This window comes from Mirounga leonina, unplaced genomic scaffold, assembly GCF_011800145.1.
Source record: "Mirounga leonina isolate KUSES-001 unplaced genomic scaffold, KU_Mleo_1.0 Mir_53, whole genome shotgun sequence".
NCBI lineage: Eukaryota > Metazoa > Chordata > Mammalia > Carnivora > Phocidae > Mirounga > Mirounga leonina.
The window spans coordinates 3,197,355-3,225,179 of record NW_023270807.1 but is presented as its reverse complement, the minus strand read 5'-3'; the positions used below and the strand labels follow the sequence as shown (position 1 = coordinate 3,225,179).

Here is a 27,825-nt window from a genome sequence, read left to right as displayed (position 1 = left end):
GAGACAGAGAGCACGAGAGGGAAGAGGGCAGAGGGAGAAGCAGACTCCCCGCTGAGCAGGGAGCCCGATGCGGGGCTCAATCCCGGGACTCCAGGATCACGATCTGAGCCGAAGGCAGTCGCTTAACCAACTGAGCCACCCAGGCGCCCCTTTAAAAAATAATTTTAAAGAGAAAAGGTAAACAAAGAAAACATTGTTCTCGATGATTCCACTTAGAATCTATCTTAATTTGTCTTGAAATAAAACCTAAAAATTTTAACTAAAATGTCTGTGCTAGTTCACAAATATGTTAAGCAGTATTACCAAGGCAACCATAGTAATTTCAAGTATAACTACTGTGTTTAAATGGTTACCAGTAGGGGTGCCTGGGTGGCTCAGTAGGTTAAGCGTCTGCCTTCTGCTCAGGTCATGATCTCGGGGTCCTGGGATCAAGCTGTGTCGACCTGTGTCGGGCTCCCTGCTCAGAGGGGAGCCTGCTTTTCCCTTTCTTCCCACCCCCCAACTTGTGTTCTTTTGCTATTCCTCTCTCTCAACTAAATGAATAAATCTTTAAAAAAATAAAATGAAAAAAAAAATAAATAAATGGTTACCAGTGACTTAAATCCTACACAGCCAGAAGATCACTGCTTGCCTTTTTTTTTTTTTAAGATTTAATTAATTTATTTATTTGTCAGAGAGAGAGAGAGGGAAACCACACAAACAGGGGGAGTGGCAGGCAGAGGGAGAAGAAGGCTCCTGCTGAGCAAGGAGCCTGATGCAGGACTCGATCCCAGGACCCTGGGATCATGACCTGAGTCGAAGGCAGACGCTTAACCTACTGAGCCACTCAGGTGTCCCGAAAGAGCATGCTTTTAATTAGAATATTCCACCACTGTCCCCATCAGAGACCACATCCATTTTATCACTAAAATTTCCAGACAGAGGGTGAGACTGTCAAAACATTATGTAAGTATATAAGATTAATCAGTCTAACTAGTAATAACTATCAAGCATTGCTGCCAGGCTACAATTAAGTAAACTGAAAAGCATTATTCATGGCAGAAGTGTCTTGCAGGAACTAACCTAATCACTGTATGTCGTTTCCATGAATCCCAAAGACCAATCCACAACCACCAATTGTCATATTCCAACTCATCATATACAGAAAGGTTTCCAAAAATAAATCTTCCAACAGTGGACAAAAGCAAGCATCATGCGAAGTTACTGAATGTTTATGGAAGTGGTATGAACTTTTAAACAGTGAACAAGGGAGTGAGAAGAAAATATAGATGAGCACATTTTAAACAAGTCGATTCCAAAAGGAGTAGTCACGGATGACCACATAATTTCTACAGCATTTGTCTCTAGAAAGCAAATTTAATTACATTTTAGTAAAGATGTAACTACTATTGTCAGTGTTCATAACACCTCAAATAAATTAATGGAAATTTGACTTAAGAACTGCTGGAATGCTATCTAGTTCTCCCATTTTTTTTTTTTCCCTCCTTGTTTATTTTTAAGCTAGAAAGGAAAATCAAATGTAGAACAGTTATGATGGACTTTCTGAAGGAATAGGTACCACAGATTTGGGGCCCAAGTCTAGTCAGGATTCCAAAATACCTAGTTTCTTCAACCCTAATTGGACAAAGAAATATACTGAAGGTTTCCTTCCAGAAAAGGAACATTTGACAATATAAAAAAACAAACAAACATTTATTTTGGGGTAAGAGAGAGATTTTTCCCAAATAACAAGATGAGTTACAGCTACCCTATTTCAATAATTTATAATTCTGCCAGTCACAAAGAATGAGGACTATATAACCATTTTTCTCTTTAAATGAGAAGCTGGTGCACAACTGGTATGGATGGAAAAAAAAAATGATAAATCTTAAAAATTCAAATGACAAGTTCCTTTTGGCTAGAGAGTGAGACAAGGGATAGCACACAAGCTCAAACTGTGCAATCTGTAAAGACAGTGATAAAGTGACTACTCCACAGATGAAGATAGACAATGTACTCTTGGACTTACAAGGGGCCCCTCCCCCCCCCCCCCCCCCCCGTGTTTGAGAGGGAAAGGAAACAACATATTTTAGCATAATATGCAGTTGCATTTACACCTAAAGAAAGGCTATCAAAATGAATATTTGGGCAGTTTTCCATGGTAACTTGAACGAGTCTACATTTCAGCTCTGTGTCCTCAACACTCTCTATCTACAGCTCAAATGCACACGGCATCTGCCAGCCATGCCCACGAATTCCTCACGTCCCAGCTGAGTGCCTCTGCCTCTAGCTCGAGAAGTCCCAAGCTTGACAGGGGTTAACCATATCCAGAAGGCTCTGGAAGAGGTCTGCTGGGCAGCAGGTCTGCTGCTGCTGCTGCTGCAAAGAGGCCTCTTGTTGGACTGAAGATCAGGAGCCGAAATAATGTCCAGAAGCAAAAATCCACTGATCCAAGCAGGATGTTCGGCCTGTCAGTTTCATCCTTCCTCTCCCCTGAACTGTTCTGAGGGCTCCCCACTGCAGCTGCAGGCCACTAGAGCAGAGAGATAATGTAGGACAAAATGACCAGGCTTATGATGGCAAAGAACATCAGGATGAAAATATCCGGCATTATGGAACCCTTAGCCGAGGAGGCCTCTGGATTCCAGGCAAATACGAGCTGTGAGCACAGACGCTGCAGCCAGTGGAGAGAAATGGCTCCCTCTTTTCCTTTCCCTACATCCATCTTTAAAAATAAATTAAGTAGGGGCACCTGGGTGGCACAGTCGGTTAAGCCTTGGACTCTTGGTTTTGGCTTAGGTCGTGATCTCAGGGTCTTGAGATGGAGCCCCGCGTCAGGCTCCATGCTTGGCATAGAAGGGAGTCTGCTTGAGATTCTCTCTCTACCCCCTCCCTCTGTCCCTCCCCTCTCTCTCAAATAAATAAATATTTAAATAAAAATGAATTAAGTAAGTAGGACTTTATTAGTTTAAAGGCTGAAAACATGGCCTGACACAAATCTCATTTTTCACTTTTCTTGTGAAGATGGTCTCCTTTAAATTTAATCAAACTTAAGGAGCACAAACCACCATTTCTCAAAGTGATTCACATATAAAATCTACGAGCAAAAAGGCAGAACTCTACAATAAATGGTTTTCAGTACTCTAGACAGCGCCCATTCTAGAACTTCATTTATTAAGCACTTCTTGGACAACACCCAGTTGTCTAGAGTCCTCCCCTATTACCTTTCTTTTTAAAGCATTATACGACCAGAAAAAAAACCTATGTAGGAAAAAAACGCTCTTCTCTATCTATAGATTGGCATGTTCACTACTGTCAGCCCTATTTGATAAAGCAATTATCAAAAGGCAAAAAACATTTCCATACTTAAACAAAGTATTTAAAATAATCACAGGGACTGACAATTTGTAACCACAAGCCTCCGAAATGCACCAGATGATCCTTGGGACTTGCTACAGTCTATTTGCACACAGCAGCAGAGTAATTCTTTAAAAATAAAAATCAGATCATATCACTTCTCTCCTCAAAAGCCCTCCATTTTCATTTAGAATAAAGATAAAAATCCCTTCAATGGCCACTAAAGCCTTACATAATCCGGTACCCTGTCCCCATTATCTCTCTGACCTCATCATCTACTTCTCTCCCCTGTTCTCATTCAACTCCACACTGGCCTCCGTACTTCAGGAACACAGGCCCCTTGCTGCAATTCCAATTCAGCATGGAGTCTTCCACCCCAAAACTTTTGCACTGGCTGTTCCTTCTGCTTGGAATGCATTTCCCCCAGATATCCATGGGTCTAATTCCTCTACTCCTTCAAACAAAATACAGTGTGGGGGCAGGGTGCATGCTGGGAGCGGGAGGAGGAGCCTGCTCAGCTGTCAGGCAAGAGGGGATGGATGCCTGGATGGAGCGGGACCGGGCTGGGGGGAATCTGCTTTATTCTGCAGGGGGGCTAATCGCCCTGCTGATTGGTCCGAAATTCACCTTCTCAATGAGGCCTATCCTTGGCCACCTATTTAAAACTGCATCTCACCCCCTACCCTCACACTCCTGATTCCCTTCCCTACTCTACCTTTTTTGTCCACAGCATTACTGCCTGCTAATATATTATCTAATTTTTTGTATGCTCATTGTTTATTATTATCTATCTGTACAATGCTCAAGGAGGACAAAATTCTCTTTGTTCCCTGTAGTATCTAAAAGAACTAGAACGGTGTCTGATAGATGGTAAGCACTCAATTACTACTGAACAGAATCAAATGAGCCAGGACAACGCGTATAGAATCACTAGTAAGACCAAGCAAGACACATCTTATTGAAATACTCATGCCAAAGATCTTACCTGGTCAACAGACCAGATGCTTCTAATGTAAGGAGTAAAAGCACCATTTAGCAGCCAGGTAGACAGCTTAGCCGGCTTATTTCACAACAAACTATTCTCCTCATTTGAAGCAAAGATTACTGAGAGGTGCCCTCTACTTACCCACATCGACCAACCTAGACTCCATGGTAGAATATTGAGCCTAGTTATATCCTATATATCCTGTTACAGGATTAAAAAAAAAAAAAAGCTAGTCAAAAGAGAATGCACTGAGCAGACTACAGGAAAACTAGTTCATCAACCAGTTATAAACAGGACAGCACAAGGTTGTTTCTTCAATCACTCCATCAATAAATATTAACTGCCGAGCACTGGGGATGCAATGATGAAAAAGACGAGAGGAAGGCATATATAAATGTAAAATCATAATAGAGCATGATTAGAACTATAAAAGGGAACATCAAGGTGCTAGCGAACACACAGGAGAGGGCCCCAACCCAGACTTAGGAAGGAGTTAATGAGGGAAAGATTTACTGAAGGACCCAAACCCTAAGCTAGACCCTGAAGCTTCTTTATCTTTTGAAATCAGCTCATTTGAGAAAAACGGGGCATCTTATTGACACGTCAGACAAAAACTCAATGATATTTTCTTAAAGGATGTATAATTTATTCAGTTTTCAAGTGTAGGCATCTACAAGGAGCTTCAACTCCTTCATCTTTCTCCCACACTGATTCTCTTATATCACCTATCTTGGATGCTCAGCCTATTTTCAAAGAATGAAAGTATGTCTGTAAGCCCAAACAATGAGGCTGGGTATTTCTTTCACAGTGATGGAGGAAAGCAGTATTTCTAAGTAATGTTTTTTTGCTAAATTAGGAAAACAATTCTTCTCTGCCACAAAAGTCAACCAATCAATTTACTTACACAGTTTTTATCCAAATACAAAAGAAAAACCAATGGTTATCTATCTACTCCTTTAACATTCTCCATTCAATGCAAATCTCTTTTTCTGTACACTTCATATGTTTTCTTTATTTCTTTGACTGTCTGGAATAAATTTCAACCTTTATACCCCATCCATTTTTATCTGTTTCTTCAGATACAGTTATTACCTTCTTCCTCCAACTAAGCTTCTCTCATATTCTGTATGTTACTTCCACACTACAAATTTGACTTGGTCGTTTGTTTTAGACAAACATTTATGCTTCATCTCATTAATAACAGGCACCACGTGCAACTGGAAGGCTTTAGTTTGTTGTTGTTGTTGTTTTTTTAAGATTTTATTTATTCATTTGACAGAGAGAGACATAACACAGCGAGAGAGGGAACACAAGCAGGGCGAGGGGGAGAGGGAAAAGCAGGCTCCCGCAGGGAGCCCGATGCGGGGCTCGATCCCAGGACCCTGGGATCATGACCTGAGCCGAAGGCAGACGCTTAACAACTGAGCCACCCAGGTGCCCCTGGAAAGCCTTTAGTTTTGACATAGAACCAATCACAGTATTTACCCAATAAGAAGGGTTAGCAGACTTTCAAATAATAATCATAGCCCTGGATCAAGAAAAATGTGATCAGAAATAGATTTAGAGCCAAAAGACCTGGGATGTGTGCAATTTCATAGGTGGTATTATAGAGTTCAGTTCATTTCTCTCAAGTGCAGTTTCCTCATCTGAAATCTCTAAGTACTAAAGATTCAACAAGGAAGGAAACAAACTCCCTACTCCACTACAGCATATAAGCCAGAGAGAGAAAAGACACAATAACAAACACAGGATGGTAAAATCTGCTAAGAACAAAGTGGAGTAAGGAGCAGACACTGACAGTGAGGCAGACTGCAGCTACGGTAGTGAGGGGGAAAGAGCTCCTGGTGATGAGACCTTTGAGGAGGGTCCTGAAAGAAATGAAGGAGCCAGTTACGTGGATATGCAGGGAGAGTGTTCAGGCCCACGTTAGGAACCAGGGCAAAGGTCCTACTGCGAATGTGGATGTCTGTACTCAAGGAAGAACAAAGAGGCCAGAGTGCCTGGAAAGCAGAGAGTGAGTGGAAAAAATACAGATGGTGTCAGAGAGTGCACAGGAACAAATCATGTAGGATCTTTCGGAACTGACCACACTGTCTTTTGTTTGATTATTTAAAATTATCTTCTCAGGATGCCTGGGTGGCTCAGTCGGTTAAGCGTCTGCCTTCAGCTCAGGTCATGATCCCAGGGTCCTGGGATCAAGTCCTGCATCGGGCTCCTTGCTCGGTGGGGAGCCTGCTTCTCCCTCTGCCTGCCGCTCCCCCTGCTTGTGCTCTCTCTCTCTCTCTGTCAAATAAATAAATAAAATCTTTAAAAAAATTAAAATTAAAAATTAAATTAAAAAAAAATTTTCTTCTCTCCCATTAGGAGTCTCAACTCTATCATCAGGGCTCATGTTTATCTTATTTACTGTTACATTCCCCAGAGACTAGTCCTGTGCCTCGTATAAGTTGGGTATTCAAGTATTGAATGAAATCAAGTTAAATGTAAATCCAGAAACTCCCTTTACGTATTCAGTATACCCAGCAGCTTTTATATTGACATAAAAGGCTACACTTATTGGTTAAACAATCATTTTTATCAAATGTAACTCTAAACTAGGCTATAATCTGCCCACTGGTTTTCACTAAAACAATGGCTGCTGACCGACCCTTGTTGTAAGGTCTTCTGCTAGATCACAGAAGAATCTACAACCCCACTTCCATTTCCCTCTTCAAGAACTAAGGAGAGGTAAGGAACTCAGGTATGAGAAACTTGCAATGTGAAGCTGTAAAAAAAATGGAAAAAGTGGTACATAGTAGGGACAGACTGCCTTCCACTTACCATGACAATTCAGTTTTCCTGAAATTTGAGGAAATAGTTCCCACTAAGTCCAAAAACTCTTTACTGCCTCCTAAGCTTGGTTAGAGAACCTCTATAACCAAGAAAAGGCAATACTGTAGCACAAAGATGCAGCTTACTATAGCAGTTAGGTTCTAAGACTAGCCATTTAAAATTTTTGGACTTTTATTGGTAACTAAATATTTGCAGCATGCATATGCATATATATGCCACCTCCTGCCAAATACTGCAATTAAGAAGCCAAAAGAAATGTCCAGATGATTTCCAATCATTTAAAAGGTCTAGCTATATCTCTGCAAAATTTTGCCATCTGGGCAACCACATCAAACGGCAGTCAAGAACTTGATATGCTCATCTTTTAATTCCCCATTTTCCAAACAGTATCTGTTAGAGTCAGTAACTGTACATTATTCCTAATGATCAAACTCACTACCTATTGTTCCTTTCTCAAAAGTACAGTCTTACAAATGAAGTATGCAGAATGCCTATTAACCAAGAAGTTAAAAATTCAGTGAAAATTTGAATTGTATGATAAATGAAAAGTGCTAACTGAAACATAAAGGTACAAATACACATAACACATAATTAAGTTAGTGTAAATATGAAAAGTAACTAGATATTTTATTAATTAGCACAAAAAGTTAATGTTCAAATTATAGCCTGCTCTAAAACTGGCAGCCTGTAGAACCACGCCAGCCTTCAGCGTGTTTGATTTGGCCAGAATAGTGGGTTTTTTGTTTGCTTGTTTTGTTTTAATGTCAATTTGAGTGCTTTTAGGAAGTATAAGTACTCTGTTTTACCACAAATCCTACCACTTCCAGTTGTATAATACTGAGCCTCATTTATGTTATTTGTCTAACCCTAAAGGTATTTAAATTTGCAAACCTTGCAATTGTAGGTGAAGATGTTTGGCCTCTTATGCAAATTCTGAAATGACTTTGGAAAACACTGAAATAGCCATAGTCCTGGACAAGTGCTAATTTTTTTCAGTGATACAAACATCATAGAAAAATAAACAATGAAACATTTTCCTAAGCAACCTTAGGTTTACCATTCTATTTTCAGAGATTCTCTAGTATTAAAAACACTTCAGGGGTGCCTGGGTGGCTTGGTGAGTCTTGAGTGTCTGACTCTTGATTTTGGCTCAGGTAATGATCTTGGGGCTGTGGGATCGAGCCCCCACCAGGCTCCAGGCTCTGCACTCAATGCAGAATCTGCTTGAGATTCTCCCTCTCCCTCTGCCCCTCTCCCTACTGGAGTGCTTGTCTCTCTCCCTCTCTAAAATAAATATAAAATCTTAAAAAAAAAACAACAAAAAACTTCAGAAGTCCACTACCCCAATTTTCATCATTTGCCTACTAGGTTCGATTAGAGAACCACTGGGGCCCAGAGAAGCAAAGTGACTTGTTCAGGTCATACAGCCAAGTAACCTGGTTACAAAAGTGTTCTTGAGTTTACTTCCTTCCCCTAGTAAGGTTTTGATTTCGCAAGGGGAAAGATTAGTGTTTCCCATTATTTGGAGACTTTTTCTAACACTCCACTCAGCAAGCATTCAACAAGTGGTACTGAGATTTGCTCCCAAGGGATGAACTCAGTTCTTGTTTATAAATAATCAGAACCCAATTTACACAATGTTCTATGTCAATTATATCTTAATAAAGCTGGAAATAAATAAACAGACAAATGGCTAGAACCCAGCTAAAGTCAAGTAGAGAGAACAGATTCCTACTCAGCAGTGACAGTATTTGTTGAATGAATGAAGAAATAAATGCAACTTTAGTTCAGTGGGTATGCTTGTAGTCAGGGGCTTTCAAATGGATAAAGGAGCCAAAGGCACAACAATGGACAAACCTTCACCTTTCAAATAGACACTAGCCTTAAATAAGACCTTTTCACATGGAAAAAAACAGGTTCATAATCCAGTTCCATAATGCCTGATTAAGCCAAAATACAGCATTTTCCCAGGTTAGCAAATCACCAAATCCTTTGTTAAATAATAAATCCATCCCCATGATACTTAAAGTTTTAGGGTATAGCTCAGACCTGATTCAAATGTTTTGCAGAGTAATTCACAAACACATTACTTCAGCATTTCTTCCACATCTAAGCAGAATATCAAAACCCACCATTCTTAGGGCAGTGAAAATACACTGTATAATATTAAATGTTAATATGTCGTTATGCATTTGTCCAAATTCATAGATTTACAGCACCAAGAGTGAGCCCTAAGGTAAACTATGATGTGTCACGATGGGTTCATCCTTGGTTTAAAAAAAAAAAAAATACCATTATGGTGAGTGATGTTGACAATGTGGGAAGTTATGCACGTGTCGGGGCAGAGGCATATTTGGAAAATCTCTATACCTCCCTCTAAATTTTGTTATAAAGTTAAAGATGTTCTAAAAATATTGTCTTTAAACAAATAAATTAATTTTAAAGGAAAAAAATATCATCCTGCAATATTCTTTTCCAAGTATAGCCTACATCAGGGCTCAACAATTTGCAACACCCATGCCCTTGCCTGGGTAGCTTCCAATAACCTTTGGAAGCCTCCACATTCCAATGCCAAGCAGGGCTGCAGGTTCTTAGTTATTGCCTACTTTCCCTTTGCTTGTTTCTTTTTTCTTTTTTTAAGACTTTATTTATTTGAGAGAGTGAGAGAGCATGAGCATGGGGGAGGGGCAGAGGGAGAAGTACTCCCAGCTGAGCAAGGAGCCTGACACGGGGCTCAATTCCAGGACCCCTGGGATCACAACCTGAGCCGAAGGCAGACGCTTAAACAACTGAGCCAGCCAGGCACCCACCCTTTGCTTGTTTCTTAAATTTTCATTAGCAGGATCAAAGTTAATGTGGGTGGAAATTCTCGTACCTGGACCAGATTCTTCACTTTCATCTTCTATTCTTAGCCATATCATCTTCCAACTAAGTTCACATGGTGTGAAAAAATTTTTGCTACCTTTCCTGCTTCTTTTTACATTTCATGTTCTACATTTGTTTTTCATTTTTTTCTTTCACCCTTTCATTAGACAGAACACACAAGCTCAAACATATCCCCCTGCTTGTTCTTTGGGAAACGGGCAAATGGTGCTTGCACTCAGCCTAAGATAAAGGTCAGAGAAACTGAACACAGGATAAGGGTAGGGAGAAAATGGTTAAGTTCAGCACTGGGGACAACGGGGAGTAGAGGTTAAGAAAGAAGCAGCCATGATCTGCAATTCTGTTTTCATTTTCACAACAGTCATCCTTTCCAGGTAGGAATGCCAAAATTTCAAGAGGACAAAATGTATAACTCTGAATTTAAGGTGTTTTCTCTACGGTAGAGTATAACTGTGAATTGGGGATGGGAGGGAGGTGGGCTACTTCAGATACTGAGAAAGCTACAGTAGAAAGCTCCTATATGCACAAGAACACTTGCTGGTATCGATCTTATCCTCACACATGTGCAATCTGAGCATGTGAGGGCATTAATGCCCCCTGGAGCAAACCCCTGCCAACAGGGTCAGGGGCCAGGGGATAAATGCTCTCCATCTCAGGTGCATTCAAATTGCTTCCTAAAAGATCCTGGTAGTTTTCAGCCCAGTTGCCCACAGTGGTGACCTACTAAATAAATATTCTCACGGCAGCTTTTTCTCCAGTTTCATTTTCCCAAACCCCCACTACTGGTTCCTGATAATCTCAGGCTAGCACTGAGAGAACTAGCACTATGCAGCAGCTTTCTCAATATCTGAGGCCCACTCCTTGTCTCAGGACAGAAATCCAATACTTCAAGGAAGAGCATGCAGGTCTAGTACCATTTCCACACACAAGTTGGACAAAAGAGAGAGAAGAACTTATATGGAACCATGGCCTGGTTACATTTCTTGATGCGAATGTAATGATGTAAAGTGTAAAGGTGTCCCTTTAAAACTGGGACAGGCCATTTGAGAACAAAAATCATAATCAAAACTCGCTATGCTCTTTTCCATGGAACTCCTGCAAGGACTCACCACTGAATCTTCACAATGTGCCTGGAATGATGAAAATACTAATATACAGTTGAGTCTTGAGCAATGCAGCAGTTTGGGCGCCGACCCCTCCCACACAGATTTATACCATACATGATATACATCTCTGTATCCATCCCCTTCCCCTAGGGGAGTTGGATGGTAGAAATAAGAATCTTTTAAAGTCTGTATACTGCTAAATTGTGCAGGAATAAAAGTGGGCTGCTAATCTTCATCAGCCAGCTGAGGAAGGCAAGGGCAAAAGATTCACTCACACATCATTGAATTCCTCCAGAGACCTTGCAGGTGTAAAAACATCCAACAGACCAATCACCTATAAGAAAACAGAAAAATCAAGCAGTAAATAAATATAGAACTATAATACCCATCAGGTCTTAAACATTTTAATAAGAACTGATTTCAAATCCCACTATCTCATACACTTAGCTGAAACTTATTTTTTCACCCAAATTATGCTTTTGACTTTTACTTATTAGCATCACTTCCCAGAATAACATATTTTACCATTAAAAACATCATTTCTCTAGAATTTGCTCACATATAGCCATTAGTTTATCAGGAAGCAAAAAGATTTAGGGCTCTTGACTTACACATGCACTAACAGTCTAATGATGAACAAGCAGAAAAAAAGTCACACTTCAACAGCTATTACTATAGTATCTTTTTTCTTCTTTAAACTATTATTATCCCATGAAAATTTTCCACATGTAGTCTTCAAGACTGACTTTTTTTTTCCTTTAGAAAGGACTGACATTTTTAAGCCCCAAAATATTCTCTTAGTATATTCTTGGGGTTATTCTTATAATATTCTTAATATTCAGATACTTTTCTTAATCATCATCAAGTATTTAGATCAGACTATTTAAAAATGGGGGGGGAAAAGGCCATCCTTATACAAGGATAAAGCAAAAACTACTTAATACTCAGTAATCCATGGTCTTTGAGCAGTTTTTCTGGTCATGGAGTTATACTGACTAATCCATATATACCACCACCATTCCCCAACCACCGCCAGTTACTCCTAAAACCAGAGTTAAGAATATCTGGAAACGAAACAAACAAAAGCTAAATGGCCTTCATGAACACTGGCCCATGCCTGGGCCACATTAGCACGCTGTTCTAACCTAGCAAGTTAAATGAACAGCCCTGAAAGTAAAATATACCAATGCTCAAAACATTATCATAAAAAAGAACACTCTTAATTAGAATGTTACTCCACTCATCTAACTATCAGACTTTAAAAAGCAATTTCAATTATACAGCCTGAACCCAAATGGGAAACAAGCCAACAACAACAACAACAAAAAGACCTTGGAAGTCAAGGAGAATAGCTTTTCAAGACTTTGCACCTTATTCCAAAGGAAAGGTACAGTTATCCGTAAGATCATTACCCAGACAACTGTATACAAGAAAATAAAAATTACTTATAATTGCACTACCTATTATAACTATCATTAACATTCTGAGATATTTCCTTTGATGTTTCTGATGTATGTAAATTAAAGTTGGGATTATACTCTGCACAGTTTTATATCCTGCCTTGTCACTTACTACATAATGACTGTATCTTCAAATATTTTTCATGCTCTACCATTTGTATATACCATAACTTAACCAATTTCCTATCTTTGGACATTTAAGGAACACTGCAAGTGTGTGTGCACACGTATGTGCATATGCATATGTACATGTGTAATATATATTTTGCACATCTTGTATTTCCTTCCAGAAAATAAATTTCAAGAAACAGAATTATAGCATTAAAGGACACCAATATATTTAAGGATCTTAATATTGTCAAATTGTCCTACATAAAGGTGAAGTCAGCTTACATTCTCAGCAACAGTGGATCCCTGACCTTACAACAGCTCTGAGTTGTGCTTTAAATCTAAGTCAAATCATTTTATTTTACCTTCACCTTTTACCTTCACCATAATTGTCTTCCTTGAGTTAGATATACTCCTGGCTTAGACCTCTGGTCTTTTGATTACTCTCCCCATCCCCACTTGTACTTTAGGTAACTGAGATCTAGAAGCCAATTTTATTCCAATATTTTCTAAACATTGATTCTTGTTATGTGAGATGCCTCATCTCCCCAATACAACAGAAAAAGTTTAAAACAATTTACATTATTTCAATGGTGATTGTGAAATTCCTCAGATTAAAGTAAATCACTAGAGATCAATTTACATAGGATTTTTCATGCAAGAGTTACCTCAAAGACAAAATAAAGTAAAACAAAATAAGTCCAAAACATTTCCAAATAACAGCTCCAACTTCAATTTGAAAACACAAGCATTTTAGAATCCAAGAGCTGTAAGTCTGAACTCCACAGTCAGTTTGCGATTTCTTAGTTCCATGAATTTACGTCTTCTTCAATCCAATAATCCCAGCACTTGGAATAGTGCCTGGCACACAGCACTTCAATTAATATTTTGTTAAATAAATGAAAGAAAGGTATCTTCTCCAAGCTTCACTTCCTCATACAGAAGAGAAGGGGATGCTTATTTTTATCGCATCGTGGGGAAGATTAAGTCAACAATGTGACTGAAGGTGCCTAGCCCAAAGGCCTGACCCTCTGTTGATTACCAAAATAAGTGGGGATAACAATCCTTAAGTTTTATAAAGAATTACAAAATACAAAGCACAGAAACAAGCTATTTGAAGCAGCCGCTTCCAGTACAAAATTTGAGATACAAAGCGAAGCTAAATTATTCAAATGATTAAGAAGCATGACTGCCAGAAGCACAATAAACTAAGGTGGAAAATAAGAGCAAGCATGTTAGTAAACAGCCCATCAAATTTTAATTTCCTAAAAAAGACACATTTTATGAGATTAAAACTGCCCATGTTACATCAAAGTATTTTTAATTTTTTGTTGGCTTTTACAAATATCCCTTCCCCATTAATTGTATTTATGGAGTATTCATCAAAAGGAAAATACTGTAAAATAAAAGTTTCCCAGCATTAGAATAGGTCTGGAGAACTTTTAGGAATATTCCATAATCTATTCATTTCTCATTTCTTAAATGGAAATTTCCTTTTAATTCAAGTTATACTTTAGCCTATTTCTTTATTCCTTTTGCCATTATATACTTTCAGACACCGAAAAGTAACCCAGGAATCAATTATTTAGAAAAGACATTTATAATAGAAATAATCAGCAAATGTCTCTGATGATTGTCCTACAATGGTCCAAAAGCTGACAGACAGAAGTAACACATTTTTACTAAATTGGCACATACTCAAGAAAAAAATCCACTTTAACTCAGTCACCAAAGACAGTATCTAATGTATTTAACACAAGTGCACCAAAACAATGACTTGGTCTATCATGGTAGTGTTAAATCTAAGGCTCCCAAATAAAATTTATGAAAGGATTCCTTGAATATTTTTAAATTTCAAAATGTACAGATCCCCAAGCCCTTAAGTCCAGACAATCTTTGTAGCACCTATCCAGAAAGCAAAAAGATGCAGTGGGCAGGCTGCTTCCCTTTCATCTTTCCTGAGAGCGGGTTTTAATGAGATCAAGGTCACAAGTTCAATCAGGAATGCACCAGCTAACTCTGTTCATCGAGGAGCTCTTACAGGCACAGAGGACATACCCCTAGCTCCTATTACTCATCTGGTAAGTATGTGTCTGTCATTCATTATCACTAATAAAAGAAATAACTTAAGATGAACCACTGATTCTGAGTCAGGCATTTTTGTGTAAAAGATCACATGTGCACTTGGCACCTAGAAATTGTATTTGTTACCAATACTTAATATTGTCAAGAGTTTTAAGCTGCTGCTGTTTTTGAAGTCCTAGTGGCTAGCTAAAAATTGTACAGTGGCCCAAAAGAATCATTCATTCAAAATATTGTATTTTTAAGTAATCTCTACACCCAAAGTGGGGCTCAAACTCACAACCCTGAGATCAAGAGTCCCAAGATCTACTGACTAGGCCAGCCAGGCGCCCCCCAAAAGAGTCTTTTTTTTTTTTTGGATTTTATTTATTTATTTGAGAGAGAGAGAGAGAGAGAGAGAGTGTGTGCATGTGCACGCATGAGTGGGGGGAGAGAGAGGGAGAAGCAGGCTCCCCGCTGAGCGAGGAGCCTGATGCGGGCTCGATCCCAGGACCCTGGGATCATGACCTGAGCTGAAGGTAGACACTTAACGGACTGAGCCACGCAGGCACCCCCAAAAGAGTCATTTTTGAAAAAGAAAGAGGAATATGAAGGAGAGGAACGCCTCTTAAAATCCTCGATTAAACTTATTTGGAGGTCTTGGCTCTTCCCTGGGTAAAACTACTTTTACAATTTGAGCTCCTAACAAGTGTTTGTGGAATAGGCTGATATTCAGGAATTTTCCTATATTGAGTCAAAGTCTATTAGACCCTAACAGAACAGAGAACTATAAAACATTCAGCCATATGCCTTCTTTTGTTCAAAACCAAATTATCAATATTTAAGTACAGATGACCCTCCATATCAATACTGCTAAAACCTAAACATGTTAACATGAAAAGGCCAAATGCTATTAAGCAAGCTGCATATGAAACAACTTATGTAAATTAAAATCCTGTGTTCCTAATACTATCAGCTCCCCTTTTTTTAAAAAAGATTTATCCATTCATTTTAGAAAGAGAGAGAGAGAACGCAATGAGGAGGGTCAGAGAGAGGGGGAGAGACAGTCCCAAGCAGACTCCCTGCTGAGCATGGAGCCCAACACAGGGCTCAATCCCAGGACCCCAAGATAACCACCTGAGCCAAAACCAAAAGTCAGACACTTAACTGTGCCACCCAGGCATCCCATCAGCCCCTTTTCTTTTTTTTTAAAGATTCTTGTAGCCCTTCCTAAATTAGAACAATCATATCCCATCACTGTGGCCTCTTCATTTCTACAGATACAGAGTGACCCAAATGTAACCAGCCTAATACCATATAAGACACATTTTGAAGCATCTTATCACAGAAAATTAAAGCAAAATAAACTAAATAAGCTTGTTTCTTATGATTACTGGAAAAGCTAAGGCATGGAGTCAGATAACCCAAAATAATCGTTGCCCTAAACATTGGCTTAAATGGTCTATGAAGAGAAGCAGAACAATAAAGTACAGTGCTGGTAATCTAAACCAGATGTTCAGAAATGAGCACTGGCAACATCAGTGGGATCCCAGGGCCTCCTGAAAGTGCTTTGGGGTTCTATAAGTGTTTCGCTTGCATTCCATTTTCAAAGTTTTATTTATTTAAAGAGCTACGATAATGTCTTTGTCACATTTATGAATGTGTAATGAAAAACAGCATACACACTCAACTGTGCTAAAAACCAAATGTAAATGCATCAGTTAAGCTGCCAGGACACCTTGATTGTATGCAGACCTTGGAATAAAGCTTCTCCTGGTAGCTTTTTCCATGTATCTCAACTTCGTGCAAACAGGTCACTGATTAGGAAGGCTGTAGCACTGCACTGAACTTTTTAAAAACTCAGCTTTGTACATGGATGATCATAAAAATTATACCTAGGAATAGAAACCTCTATTTCCTGGGGAAAACAGAATTTGCTCAATAGTATGCAATTAAAATAAACCATGAAAATAAATAAGCTATAGCTGTGATTACAACAGCATGGGTTATCCAATTCCAAATTCAAGTCTCAATGCTCCCAATTTAGAAGAAATTTGTACCCTGTGAAACAAGTGTATATTAATAAAGTATCACTGATCTGCAATTTAAGAAAATTTTTTTAAGTTCAATTATTAAAACAGAAAAGGCCTGAATAGCCAAATAATAAATTTAGACATTCTGAATTTTTTTCTACACAGTAACGACTGATAGGGTCAAATGACTCTAAAATCTCTACAGCCATCGTTTCCACAATGATACAAATTTTACAGTTCCTTTCCTATGGCAATCACATAAATTCTTCTTAACGTGATTTTGAAATTTAGGAAAATGAGTGCCCTCCGTTAATTGTTTTTTCACTTCCAGCTAAGAGTCCAACTGCATCCTTTTATTTACTGTATTAGGATTTTGAAGCACTCCTTCGCAGGACGGCACTGCCCTCAAATTTCCAAATTGACAGAAAAGAAAAAGTTATATTTAACCTAAACAACGTCTTTGTCACATTCATTAAAATACCTGAATCTGGAAAAGCTGTCTTAAAGAAGATTAAAAAGGAAAATTATAATACTAAATTACCTATAAATTAATAGTCACCTCAATAAGGCATTCAGTGAATCTAAGGCATGCCGCCTCAAACTTCCCCACTGAAAGAACCCGTAATAACACAAAATAGCCTTGGACTCCCATATTCGGACACTGCAGCCTTAAGTAAATCCAGTAAAGAATGCAAAATCCAAAATTTATTCTTCTTGCATGAATAACTTACATTTTCATGTTTCATATGTTTAAGTAACCGCAGTTCTCTGTAGGTCCTTTTGGCATGAATAATGGACTGAAATGGTCTGGAGAGCTTCTTCACTGCCACACGTAACCCGGTTTTTGTGTCAAAAGCAGCACTTAAAAAAAAAAGAAAGAAAGAAAGAATTCATCATTGAATGTGCTCTAAATACTTCAAAATTAGTATTTACAAGGAAAGCTATTTCATTTCCAAATTAAATGGGTTTATAACAAAATACAAACAAAGTATAAAGATAAAAACCGTAACGACCTATAATCCCACTATCCAAAGTAACATTTTAGTTTTGGTGTCTCCTTCTCATTTTTTTTTTTTTCTATGCATCTAAATCAGGGATCAGAAAATTTTTTCCATGAAGGGCCAGAGAATAAATATTTTTGGCTTTGTGAGGCTTAGGGTCTTTGTCACAACTACTCGACTCTGTGGTTATAGCCAGAGGGTAGCCAGACAATAAATTTAAAAATGGATGTAGCTGTGTCCCAATTAGCACAAAAACAAGCAGCCACTTGATCTACATGAGCCAACAGACTGATATACAAAGAGCTGGATTCTGTCTTCTCTGCCTTAGGCCTCACTGTCACCTTGCCACCAAATGCTGCCTGATCAGAGTGGAGGGCTTGGAATGATTTCAGGACAATGAGTTGGCACAAAAATTTCTTGAGTGCCTACAAAGTATCTGCCACTCTTTAGAAGCTAAGATATAAGAAGGACAAGTCAATAAATCCCTGTCCCCAAGGGATAAGGGAGAGGGGATGAGCAGAGTAATACAATAATTTCAAATAGTGATGAATGCTATGACTAAATAAAACAGAATAATGGGACAAATGATAGAAAGCCGGGGCAGGGGGGGATATGCTACTTTAGCTAGGATGTCTGAGCAAGTAGGTTCAAACTGAGACAACTGAATGATGAGAAAGCAGCAACCATGTCAAGGTGTACAGAAAAAGAGCTTCAAACAGAAGGAAAAAATAGTATTATTAACATTTATTTAGTTTTTACTGCATACCAGTAACTGTTCTAGGCCCTTAACGTTAATTTTTAAAATTAAAATAAGTTTTAATCCACACCACCACTACGAAGGAAATGCTATTATCATTCTCCCACTCAGAAATGAGGAAACGGAAGCACAGAGACGCTAAAGAACTTGCCCACGATCACAAAGCTAGAAAGTGGCAGGAGGAGGGAATCTGGATCCACAGCTCATGCTATTAACCACTTTGCCATGCTGTCTCTCAGAAGAGCAAGTGCAAACAGAGAAAAGAAGAAACAGAGGTAGAAAAAATATGGCATGCTGGAGGGCGTAAAGCTGGCCTGTGTAGGTGGAACACACAGAGCAAGGGGAGAGGAGAAAAGAATGAGGTCAGAGGTACAGGCAGAGGCTAAATCATGTAGGACAACTATAGCAAGAAACTTGATGTGTATTTTAATTATTTTTAGAGACTGGGCTAATCCAATCATGCCTCATCCTCCTGTTTATCTCAGGCTCTAATGGGCATCCAAGACCTCCGGATCATCTATCATGACCAAACTCTTTCCCATGTGACTCCGTACTTGTTCCAGAAGTTCCCCTCCTTTCCCTTCCAAATCCTTAGACTACGTCCTCGCTCTTCAACTCCCAATTTGGTATTAACTCCTATAAATCTTCAACCCCCTTTCTGAGCCCTCCCTCCAACTCTTTAATTGAAACTCTACCTTGAAGACACTACTTCTCTTACAGCCCTGCCCTTAAGAGGGAATTCTCTCTCGTATCTCAGGTACCTCGTGGCCAGCAGGTGGGGCAGATGTCCTCCTCACCAACCATTCCTACTTCCAGACTATGATTCTCCATTTGTATTACAAAAGCCCCTGCTCACAGCTATCACTACCTCTCTGCTGCTGTAATCCACTGACCTGGAATTTTCCATTATTCACTGTAAAGTTAGTTCCTATCTCAAAGTCTCTCCCCACTCCCAGCTTCTGTCATCACTCTTGGCAACTTCAATATCCAGGTGGAGGACACATCCAACATCCTGGCCTCTCAGTTTCCTGACCTCTCCAGGAAACTCCACCTCATCCAGCCTCCAGGGTCACGCCCTGGACCTCTATCAACACCAAAAGCTGCCCCGCCTACACAATTTTGAATGCCAGCACCCATTTTCCATCACAAACCTTCTATGCCTTTCAGTTTACTTCTAGTATACTTGTACCCTGACTATAACGATTTGTTGACCTCATCATCATTGGCTGATTCTATCCTTCAAGCCCTCTCCCATCTTCATTTCCCTTCTTGCCTGGCTTAGACTACATGCTCCCTTGTGTCTCTGTCTTTGCCTCGTGTCTCCTACACTCACCTGGATAAAGTCTAACTTTGGGTGATCTCAACTATTTAATTCTCCTTGTCTGAATCCAAGAACTAATTGTGGTTGAAGAAAAAAGAATGTACAACCATACAGACTGGTTTCATTCTTAATTTCTGAACTTAACCTCAAATATTAGGCTCTCAGAACTGCCGGTTTTTTCTAGGAAGTGCATTTTCTTACTCATTTGACACTGTCTCTCTTCTCAAACCTCCAATTCACCCTCTTCCTTAAAAGTTGCCCCTGCCTTCATCAAGAAAATAGAAACCAGCAAAAGGAAGCTCCATCTGCCTATGGGTAAATCTACAAACCCATCTGCACTTGGACCTATTTTCTCTGCTTCCTCTTTTGCTGTAACTAAGGACACATGCCCTTTCTTACAAAAATCCGAGACCTCAATACATGCTCTGGAGCCACCTCCCTTATCCCCTCAAGGACTTCACTCCTTCATTCCCTTTCTCTCTCCCTTCTAAGTTTCTCCCTATCTTCTGGATCATTCTCATCAACATAAATATGCTCAAGTTATTGCCCAACCTCAACAAACAAAAAATTTCCCTTGAAAGCTCTCCACTACAGCTAAAATTCTCCAGTGGTTCTCAACAGTGTGGTTCCTAGACCAACAGTATTTGTGTCACCTGGGGATTGATAAGAAATGCAAATTCTCAGGTGCTACCCCAGATCTACTAAATTGGAAACTGAAGTGGGTACAGTAATTTGTATTATCAAACCCGCCCCATAATTCTAATACACGGTTCAGTCTGAGAACCACTAATCTATACCTCTGCTCCTCCACAAGACCAGCAGCATTGGCACTATGGGGGAGCTCTTTAGAAATGCAGAATCTCAGGCCTTAAAGTAGAATCTACATTTTAACAAGACCTCCAAGTAATTCATATGTATCTTAAGGTTTGACTCATTTCCTCAGCTCCCGTTCTTTCCTCAATCCTACACTGAAACTGCTCTTCTCAGGTCATTAATGACCTGTTACCAAATCCAACGGTCACTTTCCTGGATTACCAGTTGACATGGTTAACATTTCCCCTTTGTCTAAACACTCTCCATTCTGGAGTCCATAACAGCACATTCTACTGGTTTTCTGTGACCTCTATGGCAGCTCCCTCTCTGACGCCACTGCATGTGGTCCCTCTACTTGGAACTCTGTTAGTTCCTCAGGGCATGACACTGGGCCCTCTTCTCTCTCCCACATTCTCCTAGATGATTTCATCTATATCCAAGACTTTAAATTAAATGCCATCTTATATAGAAAACTTGCAAATCTATGTCTCTCACTGAAATCTCTTCTCTGAGCCTGACTGCCTACCTAACATCTCCACATGAAAACCACATAAGCACCTTAAAACTTAGCAAATGCAAAACACCTAGAACTATTCCTCTCTCTGTCTCCTATTATCTCAATAAATGGACTTTCCAGCCAACTGCTCAAGCTAAACATTTGAATATCATCCTTGATTTCCTCCAGCCTCCTGGCCCCCATCCAAATCAGCAAGTCTTGTCATTTCCATCTCCAAAATACATCTCTAATTCAACTTCTCTTCCTTTCACTGCTACCATACTGGTCCACAACATCCTCATCACCAGCCTGCCTTCTTATACTGGTCTCCCTGCCCCTGTTTTGTTCCCTTCTTATATACTCTCTACAAGCATCCAATTCAATCTTTTAAAAATAAAATTAGATGGCAACACCCACTGCTTCAAATCCTTCAAGGAATTTCCTTGGCATATAAAATAAAATGCAAATTTCCTATCATAGCCTATAGGCTCAGGTGATATGACCACCAATGACCACTCCATCTTGCTCCTGTACTGCTCCTTCCTTTCCCTCAGCCACTATGTTTTGAACATGCTGGCTCCTTTTAGTTCCTTAAATTCTTCAACGGGTTGTTTCTGGTTCCTGAGCTGCCCTTCTCTCCCATCTCTACTCCACCCCACAGCTGAATCCTTATCCTTCAAGCACTGGTTTAAATTGCCATCCTCCTCGAGATTATCAACAGGTCTCAGTTATTCTCTGTCACAACACCCTCCTTGTTTCCTTCCTTATCCTACATAAACAGAGGGGGTGTACTCCCCTCTCCCACTCCTGTTCCTACAAACCCATAAAAGAGTAACTTCTTCCCTCTTGGAAGTACCAAGTAAATGTATACTCTTCTCTTAACCCCTCAATGGCTCTACTGAGACAGAAAATGACCACTGCCATGTGACCTATCCTCAACTCTCCACCTCAGTTTGCCTGTCCACCTGCAGGCTGAGCATGTTCCCCTCTCCTCTGCTGGTAAGCCCTTTGGGACCTCCTGGAACAGGGAATGTCATCAGGTTTCTAGCTGACCTGCCCATGACTGAATGTGCAAGTTCAATGCAGTGGGGACAAAATAAGAAGCCCATTTGAGCTGCCTGTCCAAGCCATTCTCCATGCCAGCTGTACAGTAATAAAGTACATATTTTTATCTCTGACTCCTGTATCTATTTAGAGAAAGGCAGGCTAGGGTTAATCAGTACCCTACCCCAATAATCGCAATTTATTACTATATGTTTTATTTACCACCCAGCAGAGTGGTTAAATAAAGGCTGGGGCTTTGGTATTAGACTCTCTGGTTTCATTTCAGTTCTGCCACTTAGCAGCGGTATAATCTTGACAAAGTTAATTAAGTTCTCTCAGCCTCATGCATAAAATGAGGATAAGGTATATACCTAATAAGGAGAATGCTTGTTAAGATTAAAGAGGATAACTTTTGTAGTAGTTTTAGCAAAAGGGCCTGACCCATAGTAAAGCTTAAATACTGGACATTAATAATGTCTGCCTTTCCCACTCATCATAAGCACCTTGAGGGCAGTTAGTGTCTTCTGTTTTATTCACCACTATATTACACAGGACGTAGCATTAATGCCTGGCACGTGCACATTCTCAAAAAATGCTTAACAAAAGTATAAGAATATTTTGTGATGTAGGTATCTGAAACATGAAAGAAAAAACTTCAACTTTATAATGTGGCTCTCAATTTTTATAAATTCAATAGCATCCAGGGGTGCCCAGCTGGCTCAGTCCGTGGAGCATGTGGCTCTTGATCTCGGGGTTATAAGTTCAAGTCCCACACTGGGTGAAGAGATTATTCAAAAATAAAATCTTTAAAAAAATAAAATAAAATCAATAGCATCCAACAAGAAACTCATATTAATGTTAAAAACCTATAATCACTGAGTGCTTACTATTGCAAGGCACTGTTTTTAGATCTTTACATGAATGAGCATCTTTATCACAACTTCATAAAAAGACATTATTATGATTTCCATTTTATAGGTGAGAAGACGGAGGCACAAAGAAGTAATGGTGCCCACAGTATAGAAAGGAAATCACAGAGCTGAGACTCAGATTCAAGTGGTGTGTTTTCAAGCATCAACTCTTAATGGATACCACTGAATGGATCCTCAATGGATCTCGAATAGAACTCTTAATGGATAATCAAGTTCAACTTTGCAAGAAGTTCGGCCCATTTTAAATATATTCTAATTGTGGGCGCCTGGGTGGCTCAGTCATTAGGCGTCTGCCTTTGGCTCAGGTCATGATCCCGGGGTCCTGGGATCGAGTCCCGTATCCGGCTCCCTGCTCAGCGGGAAGCCTGCTTCTCCCTCTCCCTCTCCCCCTGCTTGTGTTCCTGCTCTCGCTATGTCTCTCTCTGTCAAATAAATAAATAAAAAATCTAAAAAATATATATATATATTCTAATTGTATGAACTCTGCTTTTCTAAAAAGCTTCTTACTACAGTTAATTGCATTTCACATGGAAAAAGTTTTTCCTGTAATTTTACACTGAACTCGGGATAGTTTTAATGAAAAGTATTTCATAAGAAATAACTTTTGCTCTATATGCATTACTTTATTTAGGGGAAGTTTTTCAATCCCTAGAGTTCTACTACTCGCTGTGAATCTAGAATACGGGAGGAGGCAATGATGTGGTATCTTACAAATACCAAAATATCACTTCCTGAGCATATTTACTGAAATATCTCCTTGATGAGATGCTTTGTGAATACAAAAGAAACACTAAACATTGTACCTGATGTCACAGAACCTACCATCTAACTGGAATGATGAAAATATACATGAAAGCAAACAATGCCCAATAATATAGTGTAACTATATACAGTTGACTACTTTTTTAAAAGTTGGGTTCAAAATATATAATTGGGTTTAAAAGTTTACAGACAAAAATATATAAATTGGATTCACAATATATGTGTTTATTGCAGCTTGTTCATAGAAACTAAACCCGAAACGACCTTAATGTCCAATAGGGGAGAATTTAGCTTATGGTATTTTCTCCCATATATACTGCAGCCATTAACAAGGATCTCCATATAGTACTAATATGTACACGTTTTATATTACTGATGGGAAAGAGAACAAGTTTCAGAAGTAAAGAATGATAGAGGGGGGTGGGAGGGATGGGGTAGCTGGGTGGTGGACATTGGGGAGGGTATGTACTATGGTGAGCACTGTGAATTGTGTAAGACTAATGAATCACAGAGCTGTACCCCTGAAACAAATAATACATTATATGTTGATAAAAAAAAAAAAAGAAGTAAAGAATGATCCTACCTGTGGGGAAAAAATGCATACCCATACATGTATATATAAATATACACAGAGAAGAGATGTCTAATATATTCAGAATTTTAACATTTTTGCTTATATTTTTCTATCCTGATTTTTTTAATGAGCTTGTATCTTTTAATATAAGGTTATTAGTAAAATTAGAAGCATAAGTCATCTGTATTATTGTTACCTTAAAAAAAAAATAGGTACTCTCTTTCATAAAGACACGATTAACATATTTCCTTCAAATGATACTTACACATAGCTATACTCATAGTACATAAATTTGTATCCTCTATCCCTAAGGCATAAGCATTTTCCACTTTACTAAACATTTATAGTAATTTCATTAAATATCTGCACCACAATCTACTCAACCATTCTCTTTATTGATGGGCATTATGGCCATTCCATTCATTCACACACACAAATACAATAAATACTATTAAAATGGACATCTTAATTCACACTGCTTCTTCAATAATTGCATTATTTCCTTAGAACAAATAATTTTTACTTCAAAGGACATACACTCTCACTTTTTAAAACATTTTACTCACAAAAGAGGGTAAGCAGGAATTGTTCAGAGAAACTGCTTTCTGCTTATCAGTTAGTGATTCCTATAGCAAAGCTGCTGAAGCAAGGAATATACTATCCATCCTCAACCCACTTCTTTAAGCATTTAACTGCTCTGACCTAGCCTCCTGTTACTATCCCCAATCAAAGCAGTATTTAGAAAGAGGAAAAATTTCATCCTAAATTGAACACTGTGATTACCAAAAGCAAAAATTACTAATAATTTTTTAAATCACCTGATAAAACCAATTAAATCAAAGGAGAAGAAATTCAAATTTACTGGATACCTGGTTATGTCATACATCTTTTGGGAAATGTTTAATTTAATCCTCATAATAACCTTTTGAGATAATTATATTGACTTTCCAAAATAAGAAACTAATGGTCAAAAACATTAACAACTCATCCAAGGGCATATAACTCACATGCAGTGGGATTCAAACCCAGATTGGTCTAATTTCAATGTGCATTCTTTTTCCAGAATGCCAAGCTGTCCAGAATAAGGGCAACCCCAGGACCAGCTATTCACTTTACCTTTATTACAATGATTCACTTACTAGTATTACCAGTTGGGCCTCTTAATTACATTTTAAAAATTATAGCTACAAATAAAATCTGGTTTTCATGAACAACATCATAAAATGGAATTATCTTTACAATGGTAAGATTCCCCAAACTAAAATTCAGGATACATTGTTTAATAAGGTTTTCCTCCCATTATAAATTCACATGAAGTCTCCCAAAGTTAATAAAATTAACTCACATTTTATAAAATCACTGATATGGTAAAGAAAAAATTAAAGGAAAAATATAAAATTGATTGAAAGCAGTGATTGTAATATAGGATGTCATGCTCACTCATCTACTGATGTGAATCCAGTGCCTAGGACACAATATTCAATAAAACTGAATGTTTTGTTACCCATTCAAACTTGCCTCCTCTCTCCCCCCCAAAAAACTGGTGTATTGGATTTTTTTTAAAGATTTTATTTATTTGACAGAGAGAGTATAAGCAAGGGAAGTGGCAGAGTAGGGGGAGAAGCAGACTCTCCACTGAGCAGGGAGCCCAATCTAGGGCTCGATCCCAGGACCCTGGGATCATGACCTGAGCCGAAGGAACATGCTTAACCAATTGAGCCACCCAGGTGCACCTGGCTTATTAGATTCTTAATATATCCTAGTATAATTCTGTTTAACTTCTAAATTTATTTATCCCACTTTATTCCACAATAGGTTTAAAGCAGTCTGGAACTATACATACATAACTTGAAATAACAGTGATTACAGGAAAATAAGAAATTCTGTATGGGTGAGGTTAACATACAAATGATTATTATGAGGTCCTTTCTAAATACCCATTAGAGTGGGGTTTTTTAGTGGGCTCTGAGCCCACTAAAGCCATCACACAACAAGAGAACACAACCAGTTAAGACATGAGTCACAGGAACCATATAATAAAAACAAACTAGGTACTCAGGAGAACTGAAGAGAGGCATAATTATTCCTGTAATAAAACCAGAGAAGAGTTCCTGCTGTGTATGTTCATGAAGGAGACACTGTATAATGTGGTAAAAATGTCCTAATCAACATTCTTACACAGATATAATAGTGGGTTTCAGATGGTTCTCTTCTTAGAGTATCTATATCAGTGGAGACTGTTTCATAAAGCCAAAATACAGTTCATTATTAGCAACGGTGGGGAAGAGAGTACATAATAGCATGGCATGCTGCTGTTCTCTGATGGGCTTAATCTAAGAGGAAATCTTAAGTGTGTTGAGAAAAAAAGGTAAGCTCCATGTTCCTCAGACAATCCTCCAAAGATGACTTCCATCAGTTGAGCTTTTGATAGGTATAGAGAAACAGAGACTCTGTTTCTGCTCCAGGGCTGGCACCTGGCCTGCAGATTTTCTATGCAGCAAGGCAGAGGCAGATCAATATGCTTTAACAGCCAGGTGAGTCGCTGGGTAGAGTAAGAGAGACCACCTCTTAAGAAAGGCGAGGTTGCTGCCTACCCAGGACAAGTGCTCACATTAACAGAGCATGGGAGGACAAATGACAGTACGAGGTTTTTCCTCAAAAAACAATTTGGGTTTTCCCCAACAGAATGAAGAATGAGCAATCATCTGACAAGTCTCTGAGTAATTTGTGAGGATCAGAAGTGGTTTTACAATTTCTTTCAATGGTCACAGATGACTTCTCTAATCCCTGGAATGATGTTAATGAGAAAAAATGAACCCTCAATAATGGTTAAAACGACAAACACAATTTTGTTTATTTTTGGAAATTAATGGAAAAATTTAAACATATTAAAATTTGTAGTTACACTGAATTAACAAATTCTTTTGAATGCATCAAATTAATTAAAATATCTAAGGTGAGGGAAATAATTGCAAAAACATGACATCTCTTCTCCAGATCATACAATTTGAGGCTTTTTTCCAACTGAATTCAGGTTAACTGCTAATAGCCTTTAAAATGTGCCTTCTAGGGGCGCCTGAGTGGCTCAGTCAGTTAAGCGGCTGCCTTCAGCTCAGGTCATGATCCCAGGGTCCTGGGATCGAGCCCCGCATCGGGCTTCCTGCTCGGCGGAGAGCCTGCTTCTCCCTCTCCCTCTGTCTGCCGCTCTGCCTACTTGTGCTCTCTCTCTCTCTGTTAAATAAATAAAAATCTTAAAAAAAAAATAAAATAAAATAAATAATAATAAAATAAAATGTGCCTTCTAAATAAGTAATTTATACT

General features: G+C 38.8%; 1 protein-coding gene across 3 annotated transcripts in view; it reads right to left on the bottom strand.

The window, feature by feature from the left end:
• MAPK14 (mitogen-activated protein kinase 14) overlaps nt 1–27,825 on the bottom strand; it is a 73,926-nt gene that overhangs the window by 32,337 nt on the left and 13,764 nt on the right. For all 3 annotated transcript variants that reach the window (XM_034991310.1, XM_034991309.1, XM_034991308.1), the window contains exons 2-3: nt 17,536–17,665; nt 11,418–11,476 (exon numbers count right to left, since the gene is read on the bottom strand). In XM_034991310.1, the coding sequence (XP_034847201.1) occupies nt 11,418–11,476; nt 17,536–17,665 (189 nt within the window). The remainder of the gene's footprint in view (nt 1–11,417; nt 11,477–17,535; nt 17,666–27,825) is intronic.